Source organism: Octodon degus, unplaced genomic scaffold, assembly GCF_000260255.1.
Source record: "Octodon degus isolate 3935 unplaced genomic scaffold, OctDeg1.0 scaffold00001, whole genome shotgun sequence".
Classification (NCBI taxonomy): domain Eukaryota; kingdom Metazoa; phylum Chordata; class Mammalia; order Rodentia; family Octodontidae; genus Octodon; species Octodon degus.
In genome coordinates this window covers 37,990,800-38,005,683 of record NW_004524577.1, presented here as the reverse complement: position 1 = coordinate 38,005,683, position 14,884 = coordinate 37,990,800, and the positions used below count along the sequence as shown (strand labels likewise).

The 14,884-nt window shown below is 36.2% G+C and overlaps 1 protein-coding gene across 3 annotated transcripts in view; it reads right to left on the bottom strand.

Moving 5' to 3' along the window:
* The window catches only part of Slc38a9 (solute carrier family 38 member 9), a 124,320-nt gene that overhangs the window by 34,216 nt on the left and 75,220 nt on the right, over positions 1 to 14,884 (bottom strand). For 2 of the 3 annotated variants that reach the window (XM_004623090.2, XM_023709372.1), the window contains 6 exons: positions 13,704 to 13,825; positions 13,514 to 13,577; positions 13,207 to 13,300; positions 9,033 to 9,203; positions 2,118 to 2,177; positions 369 to 563 (listed from right to left, as the gene is read on the bottom strand). In XM_004623090.2, coding sequence (XP_004623147.1) covers positions 369 to 563; positions 2,118 to 2,177; positions 9,033 to 9,203; positions 13,207 to 13,300; positions 13,514 to 13,577; positions 13,704 to 13,825 — 706 coding nt within the window. The remainder of the gene's footprint in view (positions 1 to 368; positions 564 to 2,117; positions 2,178 to 9,032; positions 9,204 to 13,206; positions 13,301 to 13,513; positions 13,578 to 13,703; positions 13,826 to 14,884) is intronic. The other variant, XM_023709364.1, reaches the window with a different exon arrangement.

Below are 14,884 nucleotides of genomic sequence, written 5' to 3'. Positions count from 1 at the left end.
TTCCTTTATTAAGTTCTAGTGTTTTTAACCCTTAATACCTAGGATTCCACTAACCATTTGGGATTCTCCTAAAATTTTGGTCTGTTTGCTCTAGTTACATTGTAAGAAGAAAGAAGGTAGAGTTGTTCATTAAGGTGAGCATGAAAAATCAAATAACTTATCTCTTAGAAAGTCAAAAAGGGACTAGAAATGGTCATCTATATTTTTCTTTGTGCCACCTTGCAAATTAACATAAAAACAGCATGCTGTGTACATAAGACCAAATTAGACCTAATGACCAGGCCTGAAAGCTAACTCTCTCCCCAGTTAGACCAGAGTACTGTAGAATACAGTATACATATACTCCATAAATCAGTGTTGAACCTTACCTAGAATATTAAATTTTGAAAAAAATGAAGGCGATTTGAAATTGAGCAGCGGCAGGAGGAGCCCTACCAGGTAAAAGGGCACTGTCCTGGATCTGCTCCACCACTTTTCAAACTGCTGGACTTCAGTGTCATTGGTGTAGAAAGCCATGGAGTCGTTGTCAGGGTGGCCTCCGCTCCCAGCACTCGGGCAAATCACTGCAGTGGGGAAGCAGCATGTTAGAGAGGACCACAAAAAGCACAAAATCAACCCCCTGGAGAGTGCTGTTTGGCTTTTACCATGAATAGTTCTCCTTTCTGGAAAAAAAAAAAAAAAAAATGGAGGGCTATTTTCATGTATATTAGGAATGTGATTAAAGGTGAGAAAATCTTCAGAGTTTTGAGGTATATTTTTAATCTCTGATGGAGGGAGAAAAAAAATAAATTTTGCTTCATTCCATCAGTGGAAAGAAAATATTAGACTGATATTTGGCTTTATTTTTACAACAAATAAGAAATATGACTCAGGTTAATGGTTATACGAGTAGCTAAAAAGTCAAAAGGCAGGTTTCTCTTAATGGCAAATTATTCACCAATGAAAATGCAACCCAAAATAATTCTGGAAATTATCATGCTTGCTAGCTGCCTAGGATCCTAAATAACTAATTCAGACAACTAAGAACTCAATAAATGTAGTTTTCTAAATACTGACCTACTGGTGGCAATTTTGTCTGTTATCAGAGACAAATCATTCTTAAATAATTTCACAAGAGCTTACTATTCTATTTGGTTTCACAATAGAGCATTTGTTAATAATCAGCTCTATTTAAAAAAACTAATTATTTAGAAGGGAATTAGAAAGCATATAGTTTCTTTAAAAACATGTTGATTATTGAGTTTGTGAGATAGTTCAGCAATCTTTTTTTTTTTTTTTTTTGTATTTGTAAAGGTCTACAGGGTGTTCAGGGTCTTACTACCAGATCGGACTCGTAGTGATCCACCTGTTTATAGCCTCCCAAGAGCTGGGATTACAGGCATGCACCACCATGCCCAGTCTTGATTGCTGCCTCATCGTGCCCCAGGGGCAGGGTCAGCACGGCAGGCCCAAGGATCGAACCCCTGCCCCCTACGCCTGCTTGCAGGTACTTTAATCTGCTGAGCTAGCTATTTGGCCAGACCTAAGCTCAGCAATCTAAGGCTTGCCTGGCAAGTGCAAAGACCTGAGTTCAATCCATGATACTGTATGCCAATAATCCCAGTGCTGGGGAGGCTGAGACAGGAGGATCACTATGAGTCTGAGCTGTGTAGTGAGACCCTGTATGAAATAGATTTTTTAAAAGCTATAGCATCTCTCACACAAAATGCTTGGGGCCAGAAGTGTTTCACACTTTTGAGGGTTTTTTTCTTTTTGAATATCTGCATAGACTTTACTGAGTGTACATTGACTAGCTTGGTTTTATGGTGTTGGAGACTGAAACTAGGGCAAGAACTCTACTCTGCACTGTATTTCCAGGCCCTGACCATATTTGGAGCACTTCATTCAAATTTTGGACTTGTGGCTTCAGGATCCACAACATGTATGGACTAAACATGCCCAGCTCACGTTCACGCAATCTTTTGGGGAGTCTTTTTAACATGTCAGTTACTAACAATTTGGTAGCTGCTCAGCTAACAATTTTTTACTAAACGTTTATCTAAAATAAGGTCATTCTATTTTAAATCTCTGGCACAAGGTGGGGAACAAATAAACAAAATGAACTACAAAGTTCTTACCAGGGTTGCTATTATTGATTCTCAGTAAAGTGTCGGTGTCATTAATGTGGTGAATAAAATCTATTAAAAACAAAAATACAGTTTAACAATGAATGAAAGATGCAAAATCCTATCAGCTTCTAGTATCATCTATAAAAACTTAAAAGTATCTATCAGTACACCGAACTAGTATTTTTTTTATTCATACACCGAACTAGTATATTTTCATTAGTATACTGAACTAGTATTTTTTATTAACATAGTTTTATCTTCTACAGTTTTCTTCACTTATAGGAATAAAAAAAAAGGCACTGGTCTGACCATCTCACTGTGGAAAATTTTTATCTGAATGAAGATTTTTAAAAATCTACTCACAAGGCTACATTAATGATAGTTAAAAACTCTGGAATGAAGATTGAGCATAATATTTTTTATACTCACACGAATTTATATAATTATAGTTACATTTCACATAAAGTTCTAAAATATGTAAAACAGAGAAACCAACACTTAAACACAGCACAACTTACTTTGAAAGTCACTTAAAGTACCAAGCATTTACAGCAATTTTCATGCTTATAAGAATCTTAAGTTTGACCAAAGGAAGCAGCAAAGAAAAGAAGCACATGCGGATACCTGGGCACCCAGCCCATCTACCATGAGTTCAAGAATGGGTAAAGAATGCGTGTTCTTGCTAACCTTCAGGGGTTTCTTTTATTCTGCATATTTATAACCTCAGCCTAAATGAAAGCATTTATTGTTCTAAAACTTAAAAGATGCTAAGTTATGCTTCAAGGTAATAAATGTTACACAGGCACCTGACTCATCTCCACTGTACTGTATGGTTCTCAAGAGGAAATAAAGGCAGCACTATAGTGCTGTAGGATTTTACAGTATCTTCCAGAGTCATCGTGATTTACAATTAGAAGTTATGAAATTTTATGTCATTCCTTGGGGCCAAATACTTACACAAGCCTAGTAAAATCTTGACAGAAAATGTATTGGGTTGAATTTGGTCCCTCCTAAAATTTATGTCTACCAGGAACCTTAGAATGCTACCTTACTTGGAAACAGACTTTCTAGATATAACCAGATTAATATAAGGTGACCATCTCACAGTGGATTACAGAGGGCTCTATAATAAGAAACATATGTAGAGGAAGAGAAAATCTGGACACACAAATACAGAAGAAAGACACAGGGAGCAACTGGAGTGATACAACTATTTGTCAAGGAATACAGAGATTACCAGCAATTGACAAGCGCTATGAAAAGCAGATTCCTTTTCTTTTTTGGTACTGCGAATGGAACTCACGACCTCATGCTTGCCAGGTCGGCACTGTGCAGCTGAGCTATATCCCTGGCTCAAGAAATCCTCCTTAAAGCCTTCAGAGGGAGCAGGACCCATTTTTTTTTTTTTTTTTTTTTAAATGTGTTTAGTACAGGGTCTACAGTGTCTCACTACACAGATCAAACTCGTAGTGATCCTCCTGTTTTCAGCCTGACAAGCACTGGGATTACAGGCACGTGCCACCATGTCTCAATTGAAGTCTCAGCATGCCCCGGGGGCAGGGCCAGCACAGCCTAAGCAGGTGCTTTAGTTGGCTGAGCTATCCGGCCGGCCCTACAGGACCCATTTTGATATTGAACTTTCTGTCTCCACAATTTTGAAAGAATAAACACCTGTTGCTTTAAGTGAGCAAGTTGTGGTAATTCGCTACAGCAGCCCTAGGGAGCTCATGCACAAGGTCTAAGGATATAATAAGAAATAGGACAATAACTCTTAGGAAAGATGCAGAAATTCTTTTTTATTTTATTTTATTTTTTTTTGCGGAACTGAGGATTGAACTCAGACCCTTGTGCTTGCCAGGGAAGCACTTATTCCACTGAGCCATCTCCCCGGCCCCAAGATGCAGAAATTCTAAAGCAAATATTAAACTTCTACCTCTCCAAAAACAAAAAAAAAAAAAAAAAAAAAAAAAAAAAAAAAAAAAAAAGCAAATTCAATTAAGTAAGGAATTAAAAAAATACATTATGACTAAATTAATCCTAGAATATGTGTAAGAATAGTTTGAATCTTATAAAGTGTATTTGTTTAATTCAGCATACCTGTAATTTAAGGAGAAAAACTGATTGTGTAAACTGATGTAAATTAAGTACTTGGTAAAGTTCAAAACACATTAATAAAAATGCTCAAGACAACAATGTGTGTAGGGCCGGGGAGACGGCTCAGTAGATTAAGCGCTTCCCTGGCAAGCTCAAGGGTCCGAGTTCAGTCCCTGGTTCCACCAAAAAAAAAAACAAAAAAACAATGTGTGGAAGTGTCTAAATTATGAAGCTGGGTGTGGTGGCACAGCCATAACCCCAGCACCCAGGGGGCTGAGGAAGGAGGAGGAGGAGGATCAAAACCAGCCTGAACTACATAGCAAACTCAAGAAGAGATTGGCAAGCTTGCTACATTCAGAACAAACATTTATAAATTAAGTTTCTTAGCTGGGGAAGGTAGTGTACACTGTAAGGTAGGAACTCTAGGAGACTCCTGCAGGAGGACAGCAAGTTCGAGCCCCGCCTGGGCAACTGAGGGACTTATCAAGACCCTATCTCAAAATTAAAATATTTCTTAAAAGAGCAAAAGCCCTAGGATTAATCCCTAGTACTGTAATAAACAAACATAAAATAAAGATTCCTCGTACCCCCCAAAAAAGGGGTTTTCTCTGTAATATCAATAAGTAACTTGAATATATAATTAAAAATATCTTTTTCCAGAGACAGAATTCTCGTTCCTCAGAGGTATGAATTACACAAATACACCCATTTCTCAAAAATGTAGGGCAAAGATTTCTATATTTCAGTGAATAAATTGTATCTAAAAAAGAGAACTATGCACACAGATGCACTGCTTGGAGAAGGGGTACAGCACAGGTCTTGCTGAGTGTGACATCTGCTCTCAAGGGGAGAACATTTTTAGGAAGAGGAAAGCAAGTCTTTTTACATATAAAGCACAGATACATACATGGCTCATCAACACATTTACACTACACCTCTGATAGTAGAATTTCACAGAAGGGGAAGCTGGGAAATGTCTACGAAAGCTCCACGAGGAGGCAACTGAGAAGCGCTATCGTAGACGCTTCTGCCCCAGCAGGCTGCCGAGGCGTGCTGGAGGGAGGGGAGGAAAACACAGGTTGCTCACTCTGTCCCGTCTACTTTGCACCTACCTGTGACTTTTTATAATGTGTCTGTTGCTATGCAATTAAAGCTACATTTATAAAAATTTTAAAGTACTCAAGAAAATATTTAAAATACATATGAAAGATTTTTATCAAGCAAAGATATCTGAAACAATACTAACTACAGAACTATGCCATGCCATGTACAAAGAGAGGAAAACTCAGTATCTTATTGATATAAACTGTCTCCAGATCCAAAGCAATTCTAATCAAATTCTAAACTAGGTACTTTCACGGCATCAACTATGGTATATTGTTCAGCATATCAATTCAAAGTAATTTTAATACAGTTATAATTGGATTTTTCTGGAATATGTGATTGTAAAAGGTATACAAAAGTGTTACGTACCATAATAAAAAAAAATGAGCCAGTAATTTGGAAGCAAAAAGTTCTGAACAGGGCTAATATATACAAAGAGAACACAAGTCACTAACTACAAGCATGTAATGCAGGGTACATAAGCAGCATATAACTTTTTTCCCCTAATTAAAGTTTATTTGTGTTCATTGATTTGTATTTAATTTTTATTTTTTAAAAAATATTTTTATTCAAAAAAAAACAAAAAATATTTTTATTGCGGAACAAATAGCAATGAGACGGTTTCACAACCAATTACTAGTACATTTTCAGTAATTAAGACATTGCATATTGTTGTCTTAGTGGTTATTTGTTGTACAAGATGCAGACCTGATATCCTATCTCACACACTATTAGAACAAACCTCTCTAATCATTGAATTAAGAGAAGGGAGCTTTACATCTATCCTAACTATTTTGAGTATACAGATACAAAATGATCGTTCATTTGTATCCCCCTTTTCTGGTTAGTTTGTCAGAGAAGGGCATTCCATTGTCATTAAAATACTGTAGGTCCATGAATTCAGCAAAATATCCCATTATAGTCCAGTAGTCCATAATAGTAGTGGGTTTTCCATAAGACTGTCAATGTCTGAAGTTGTTGACTTGAGCATTTTACAGCTCATCATATTGATATGGCTTTACATAGCGGTATATAATCTTTACAAGGTCCCATAAAAAGTAAGAAAATGACCAACAAACCAACAGATAAACAAGAATACTATCCTTATGAACAGCAATGCAAATTAAAATCATATTCTAAGTGATAAGATCTGATAATACCACGTGTGGGAGAAAGTTTCATTAACTGCTGGCATGAGTTTAAATACTATAAGTATGATAAAGAACAATTTGACCATTTCTAATTAAGTTGGAAAAGTATATGCACTCCAACTCCCAGAAACAGGTACTTCACAGGTACTTAACTAGAGAAGCTTCCATATGTACACAAGGAGACAGAAATAAGTACTGCCTACAATACCAAAACAAGTCAAATGCCATCAACAAGAGAACCCATAAGAAGTCATGATATATTCAGATAACGGAACAGCACAAAGCCAGTAACATGAACTATTTGTGTTAATAAAGACAATGGCAGGAAGCAAGCTGCAAAAGCATCAATATGGTTTAAAAACACTTAAGAACGTGGTTGGTGTGTTGGTGCACACCTACAATCTCAGCACTCAGAAGGCCGGGGCAGGGGACTGCAAGCTCAAGGCCAGTCTGGGCTACATAAGAGCTGAGGAACAGCCTGAATGCAGAATGAGACCTGCTCTCAGAAAACACACACACACAAAAAAAAACAAAACAAAATAAGCAACAAAAGACAGCACTGCATCTTGTTTATAGTTATGCAGTATAAGTGCAAAAATAAGCATTAAGATGATAAAACACAAAACTTAGGAAAGAAGGGAAACAGAAGAGTACATGTGTTCTTCAACAATACCTGTAATGTTTATTTTTATAAGAATAGGAAACTCATGTAATTATGATAAAATGTTTAAAACACTAATTAGAAACACTAATTTGTTTACATAGCCCAAGCCCTAAACTTTAAGGCTGGATCTAAACATTAGAATAATGTTTCATTAAGGAGTACATTGGTTTTATTTTATTTTTTTATTTTTTAATTTTTTTTTGGCGGAACCAGGGATTGAACTCAGGCTCTTGCGCTTGCCAGGGAAGCGCTTATTCCACTGGGCCATCTCCCCGGCCCCCATTCATTTTAATGCGTTTGAAACTTTTTGTAGTTTGAAATATTTCATAATTATTTAGACAGGGCTGGTGAGATGGCTCAGTGGTCTAAAGCACCTACTTAGAACAAGCTTAATAAAACAGAGGGAGCACGGTTCAATCCCCCAGCACCACATGCCAGCCAGCCCTGTCTCCTGGTGGGCTGAGCTGGCCACACACACACAAATAGATAAATTAAAAAAAAATAATAATTATTATTTAGACAATGAAAATGCTTGGTTAATAAAAACAAAATACTAATTTTCTTTACAATAAAAATGTTCCTTTCGCCTTTCACTTAGCACTGTTCAGGAAATTAGCTATTGTGACTACGTCAGAGTTTACTTTGATATTTTCCATGTAGGGATTTCTTATAGGGAGCTGAGCATTAGCTAAACTTTAGAGCTATTAGTCATCAGAGAAAAGAATTGGGAATCTTACATTATATAAAATGAATTTTCTCTATCCAACTTAAAAATATTACAAAAATATTTGGAATTGGGCATGGCTGTGCTTGCCTATGCAGCTGAAGTTTGAACCTAGACTGGGCAGCTTAGTAAGATCCTGTCTCAAAATAAAAATAAAACAGGATTAACATGTAGCTCAGCAGAAAATCACTGGATATAATCTCCAATATTGAAAAATAAAAGAAAATCTGGTTTGTATTTCTAAAACTGCTCAGAATTCAAGTAGTTGATTTGGGCAGACTACAACTCTGCAGTATGTAAGATACACTTACCACACAAATTCCATTTCTCTGTTGTTTCCTAATTTTAGAGTCTAATGTATCTAAAATAAGTGACTGAAATTTTTTCCCTCTACTATCTACATATCAGATTCTTTAGCACTAAATATCAATGATTTTCATAAATTTTACAGTAACAAAATTTGGTGGTAAAGGTTGAAATAATGCTTACAACATCTGCTAAATTATGGAAAATTTTATATTAGAGATTTTAAATATTATTTATTCAAAAATTGTTTGGAAATGAACAGAACACACATCATATTTGAGAATACAACCACAGAAAAGAAAGTGAAGTATATTTTCCAGAATTACCTCACACACTAACTTTGCTTTGTATTTTGTTTGTTTCTGAGATAGGGCTTGGGGGCCTGCCCATTAGCTCAGGTGTTTAAGTGCCTGCTGACACAAAGCAGTCAGGCTCAGGATGCTGTGGTCCGATCCCCTCATCCTCAAGCCAAACCAGACCTGCCCTGAAGGCACCCTGAGCGCCCCTCAAAAAAAAAAAAAAAAAAAAAAAAAATCCTCCTGAGACAGGGCTTGCTACACAGCCCAGTCTGACTTTGAACTTGCAATCTTCCTGCTTCAGCCTTCATCTCTGGCCTATTTCTTTACTTTACATATCCCAAACCCTAAACTTTAAGGCTGGATCTAAACATGAGAATAATTATTGTATTTGAAAACAACTATGTTGGCAGTGCCTCCCCGACAAGCATAAGGTCCTGAGTTCATTTTCTGGTACCCTAAAGACCAAAACAAACCCCCCCAAAAAACTAAACAAAAAAAAAAAAAAAAAAAAAAAAAAAAAAAAAAAAAAAAAAAAAAAAAACCCGCGAAAAAACTGTTAAATAGTAAGATGATTATACTTACTAAAAATAAACTTTCCAGTATTAAAGAGAAAATTAGACATTAGCACCCAATAAACTATCATTGCTCCAATGAGAGACACCAAGGAGCAAAGGAGACTCGACCACTGACCGAAGGAACCAAAATAATATCTGCAGACATCTGGATATTCCCAGGTAGTAGTATTCAATGAACCTAGATAAAAATAAAAGAGAAGGGATTAAGTAAATGTTAACCATATATATGATGCTCGTAATTTGTGTACCCCAAATGAACTGAAAATATTCATCAAAAGACCACAGTTATTTTACTATCGGATATTGGAACACATGCTATAATAGCAACGGAAACATAGAACTAACATAAGAAACATTAATCAGTAAAAGATTGTGGGCAATCCAAGAAACATAGCATCATAACCTTGCATAATTAATAAGGGCAAGTGATACATAAGGCAAGTGACAAACCCATCAATAAAGGACAGAAAACATTATTTAGTATTTGCCATATTCAGGTAACAATATGGAGGAAAGTTACCTAGAGTCATGCCACATGTCAATTTTATGAGATAAGAATTTTAAAAATTGGGCTGGGGATAATCATATTAGCACCTGTCTGACAAATGCAAGATCCCAAGTTGGACCCCTGTTATAAACAAACAAACAAACAAAAAAAAAAGAATTTAAAAAATTAACAGAAAAGTGAGAAAACAATGTAGAAAAAAAATGAAAATTACCTTTTATCAACTAAAGAAACAAATTACAATGAAAAATACTGAAAAAAAGATACAAAAGCCATTAGATTATTAAAGGAAAAAATTATTAGAAATGACAGATAAAGAGTTAATGTCAATATCACACAAATAGCTTAACAGATTTATAAAAGCACCAAAAGACTTAAAAGGGATGTGAACAAATAACAAAAATACTCCACTTTGCAGGTATGAAAGCAAACCATGGAAACATGAAAAAGAAAGGCAAGCTTCAGAGAGGCAGTATCATTCACACTGATGACACTATAAATTCATTTATATAATTCTTTTTGGTTTGTTTTTTTTTTTTTTTTTGGCTGGCTCAGCCTGCCCTCAGGGCAGGGCTGGCATGGCATGTGATGCTGGGGACCAAACTGCAGTACCCTGCGCCTGCCTAAGCTTGCCTAAACAGGTGCTGTAGACGCTCAGCTACCTTGCTGTCCCATGTGATTCTTAAAAATAAGCTTAAGAATTCTTTTTTTAATGTGGTATTGTTGATTGAATCCAGGGCTATGTACATAATAAGGACAAGGTCTATCACTGAGTTATGGCTTCAGCCCAAATTTTTCTTTCTTATTTAATGGAATTTAAAGAAATCCCAGAGAATACATGTTAAATGCATAACTTCTTAAAGTTTATTCTACTATCTTATGGCTTTTTTCCATAAGTTTTTAAGTCACCAGAAGTACTTTCTTGTATAGGATGCTATAAAAGTAGTTTTTTCAAAATGGATAATAAGGTGAATAGACACCAAATACATTAAATTCTTACTTAATTGCTTGTTGTAGTTCCTATTCCAAAATTCTGATTATCTTTCTGGCTATTCCAAACACAGTACATCTTGACACCTGAAGTCTGATTCTCCCATACCCTTCTTTCTCATAATTTTCTTTTCTTTTTTTTTTTGGCAGTACCGAGGATTGAACTCCGGACCTTGTGCTTGCCGGGCAATGCTTATTCTACTAAGCTATCTCCCTGCCCCCCTCATAATTTTCTTGAGTATTTATTTGTCCATATTAACTTTGAGGTTATTTTTATTGAAGCCCAAAATGAATTTTCATTGAAATGAAACTGAATTTATATATGTGACATTTTTAATGATACTAAATCTTCCTGATAATATGGTCTATTTTTCACTTGTTCAGATCTCCTTTACTCTTAAGATGATTTTATATCTTTCTTCCAGCAAACTTGATAAACTTCTAAATCTGTTGGAGTTTATTGCTTTTGCGAATGAAATATTTTTCTACTTTATAATTGTTATCATTTCTTTACCTTATATGGTGCTAATTTACTGTTAATCTCATTAATGCTAGTAGTACTATTTTCTCAGCATTTCTAATTATCTTTTTGCTCACAATGTAACTTTAAGTCTTTTCTACCTTTTATATTGATTATTTTTATATTTTGCTGCATTTTGGTAATACTTATCTCCAAAAAGTCTTGGCTAATTACGAGCATCCCTGTTTTTGTTTTTGCTTTTTACTTCAATCTAGCTTTTTTTCACTTTAGAATCATGCTGGTACTGGTTTAGGGATAAACAATATATTTAAGCAGTACCTTTCACTTTGAGTTTTATTTATTTTATTTTTTTAGTGGAAGACCAGAACTGAGTCCAGTCTTTTTTTTTTTTTTTTAATTTCATGGGAGGGTCTACAGGGTGTTCAGCGTCTCACTACTAGATCGGAGCTGCAGTGATCTGCCTGTTTACAGCCTTATAAGAGCTGGGATTACAGGCCCATGCCACCACTCAATTGCCGTCTCAGTGTGCCCCGGGGCGGGGCGGGGAGGGGAGCTGGCACAGCAGGCCTGGGGATTGAACCCCTGGCCCCTGTACCTGCTTGCAGGTGCTTTAACCCGCTGAGCTATTTGGCCGGACCTCACTTTGAGGTTATTTTTTTTTTTTTCCCTCACTTTGAGTTTTAATCAGGAATAGGTGCTGAACTCCTTTAAATGTCATTTTTGTTATCTACTAATGCAACTGTGGATTTTTTTCTAGAATTTGCTTATGTAGTGAACTATGTTAGATTTCTTAATAACAGAATATCATCCATATTTTTAACTTAGGGTATTATTCTTTTGATACATCACTGATTCTACTTGATAATGTTTTATAAACAAAACTTACAACTCCCTTTCTTTTTGGTACTGTCAGGCTTTGTATTAGGGTAGTCCTGACTTTGTAAAATGAACTGACACATGTTTATCTTTTCAATTGTGTGGAATAGTTTCAGTAATGTAAGTGCTGCCTGTTACAGTTATGAAGAGAGTTTACTGGGTCCTATGTTCTCACTTTAAGGGCCCTGAATTAAGATACACCCTTCCTGTGTATGTTTAAAGAAGTCCTCCAAATTAATCAAAATTGAAACCAAAGAAACCAAAGGATAAACTCCTCACTAAGATTTAGAATGAATCATCTTCCAAGACTTTTAAATTAACCCCCTCAAGTGACAAAAACTAGTTTTGATTAACATAAAGAAGCTTCTTGGAAGAGACAGAAAAAACTAGAGTTAAAGCCTGGTCTTCAGGTTTATATGTGCAAAAAATGAACAAAATCATGCATGCCTATTTATGCCTAAACCACTTTAAAACAACCTAAAAAGGTATTTTGCTAATCCAACAACAATGTGTGGTGGTGCACCTCTAGTCCCAGCTATAGGCAAGGCTGATGGAGATTACTCAAGCTCAAGTTTGAGATCAGTCTGGACAACACGTGAGATTCTGGTAAAGCAGGTGGGAGGGGGAGGAAGTTTCCCCAATGCAGAATTTTTCTAAATGAGTAGAATGTATTCTTACAACTTTTCACATTTATCTCCTTATAATTTCTACTTTTAGGAGATTCTAACATTTAGGTTTTTTTGAAAAGAACAGAACAAAACAAGTCATGAATAACTGATAAGAATCTTAGAAGTCTCATTTGTTCCATCAAATGACATTATTTTAAACATGTGGCTTTTTATTATTTTTATGAAGAAACCAATGCCAAAATGAATGCACTCTGTCTGCAAAGAACTCCTAGCCTCTCTGAATTCCAAAGGCAGCCATTAATACGCTCACAGATCAGTTCAGCTGAAAGCCAGGAATGAGAAAACTGCATCTTCAAGGGCAAAGCTGTCAACTGACTCCCATGTGGAATATATACACTGCAATGTGTCTACGGAGAAATAACTTAATACTTCTATCAATAATCTATTTTGGGGGCTGGTCACATAGCTCAGTGGATTAAAGCACCTGCATAGGCAGACACAGCGACCTGCTGTGCCCGCTCCCCGGGCGCACGGAGATGGCGATTGAGATTGGGTGTGGTGGTACACAGGCCTGTAATCCCAGCGTTGAGAGGTTGTCAACAGGAGGATCATTACGAGTCCAATCTAGAAGTGAGACCCTGTAGATCCTATACTAAATACCATTAAAAAAAAATCTATTTTCATTATGTCAAATGCTTACATATCATACTCCGTGATTTCACTACTCTGTAGCAGCAATAAAGTGTTAAAAGGCCCATCAGCAAGATGACACACATTCCGGTGGTAAATCCAGCCTATTTAAAAATAAAAATACAGAATAACATATATCATCATGTAAAAATAAATGCATATTCAATTACATGTTACTTTAAGTCATGATAAAAATCTGACAACGGGAAAACTAAAAACAATCATTTATTTTCTTTAATTTTACATAGATTGTAATACTTATACTATAAAAAGAAAATTTTCAAATAAAAATATGTTGAAAAATTACATTACATTACCTGTTTTATGCCCCAAGGAATACTTAGTATAGATGTCCCCATCATGGTATTCCAAATCATGAAACTGGAAACAGGATAACAGTAAATAAAAATAGGAAATTTATTTAAATGTTTTAATTAAGACAAAAGTTAAAATAGTAATTTTCATGCATACAGTTTAAATTATGTTCCCCAAAACACTTTCACTTACATGGTCACTAAGCTGGTGTTTTTACCATGTCCTTCAGTGTAACTTTGAAGTTTATAAGCAGACCCCAAAGGGCTGTACACGTAGCACTCTTCTGGAGCTGGAACTACATGGTCTGGAGCAATCTGGTGGGGGAAACACAAGCCAGAAATAAGAGAAGCAGCAAATGTACAGAACAGGACATTTTCTGTACATCATAGTACCTGACTGTAGACACACTTCCAAATACCATATTATGTATCCTTCATTAGTGAATTAAAAACTTCCTTTTCAAATGTAGTAGAAGATGGTAAGAAGCTAAATTTATACAACTGTCAACATATTTTTCTCTTCATTTTCATGAGAAAGGAGGAAAAAGAGGCAGCAAAGTTGACATTAAAGGAATCTAGGTGGAAGTGACTGAAGTAAAAGGAATTCCAGAAACCGCGCAGCGCTTGACCTGCAAGGCCAAGGCAGTCTTAACAGAGTTAGGCAGGTATCTTGGACTAGAAGGAGGTGAGGAGTCAGTGGATGGTAAAGACAGGAATACCAGAGCTACACATTGTTTCGTACTAGGACTGGAAGCCAGGGGTATCGTAAGAGTGTCACACACCTACCCCTTTTTATTTTTTGAGACAGGGTCTCACTCCGTTGCCCAGACCGGCCTTGAGCTGTGATCCCGCTGCCTCGACAGCCTGAGCAGCTGGGGTTACAGGTATGTACTACCACTCCTGGCCTAAAGTACAACAGTTTTTAAAAAGCTTTGGTAATGGGAAAAAAAGCCAACCTAAGTGGCTTAAGGAAATAGTAAAGCAATGATTTCAAAGACAGAAGAGCCAGACATGGTGGCACATTCCTGCATCCCAGCACTCAACAGGCTGACGCAGGAGGACTGTTGGGAGTTTGAGACTAGCATGGGCTACATGAGTTCAAGAACAGCCTGGGCACTATGCAGCCTCAAACAAAAAAATTTGCATCCCAGTTGCAAGTCACATAAAGCAATTAGTCACGGATAGAAGACAATAAAAATGAAAACTGTTTGACTCTGAGACTGTGTATGGTACTACAAGAATGATAATAACAGTAACTAGAGCAGTCAGGGAAGCTTAAAAATGGAAATGGAGTATCAGACCTCAGCAGAAAGAGATGACATAAAGTGGTACAATAGTCAAGTCCTTTTCCTTTCAATGCACTCGAATGGTGAT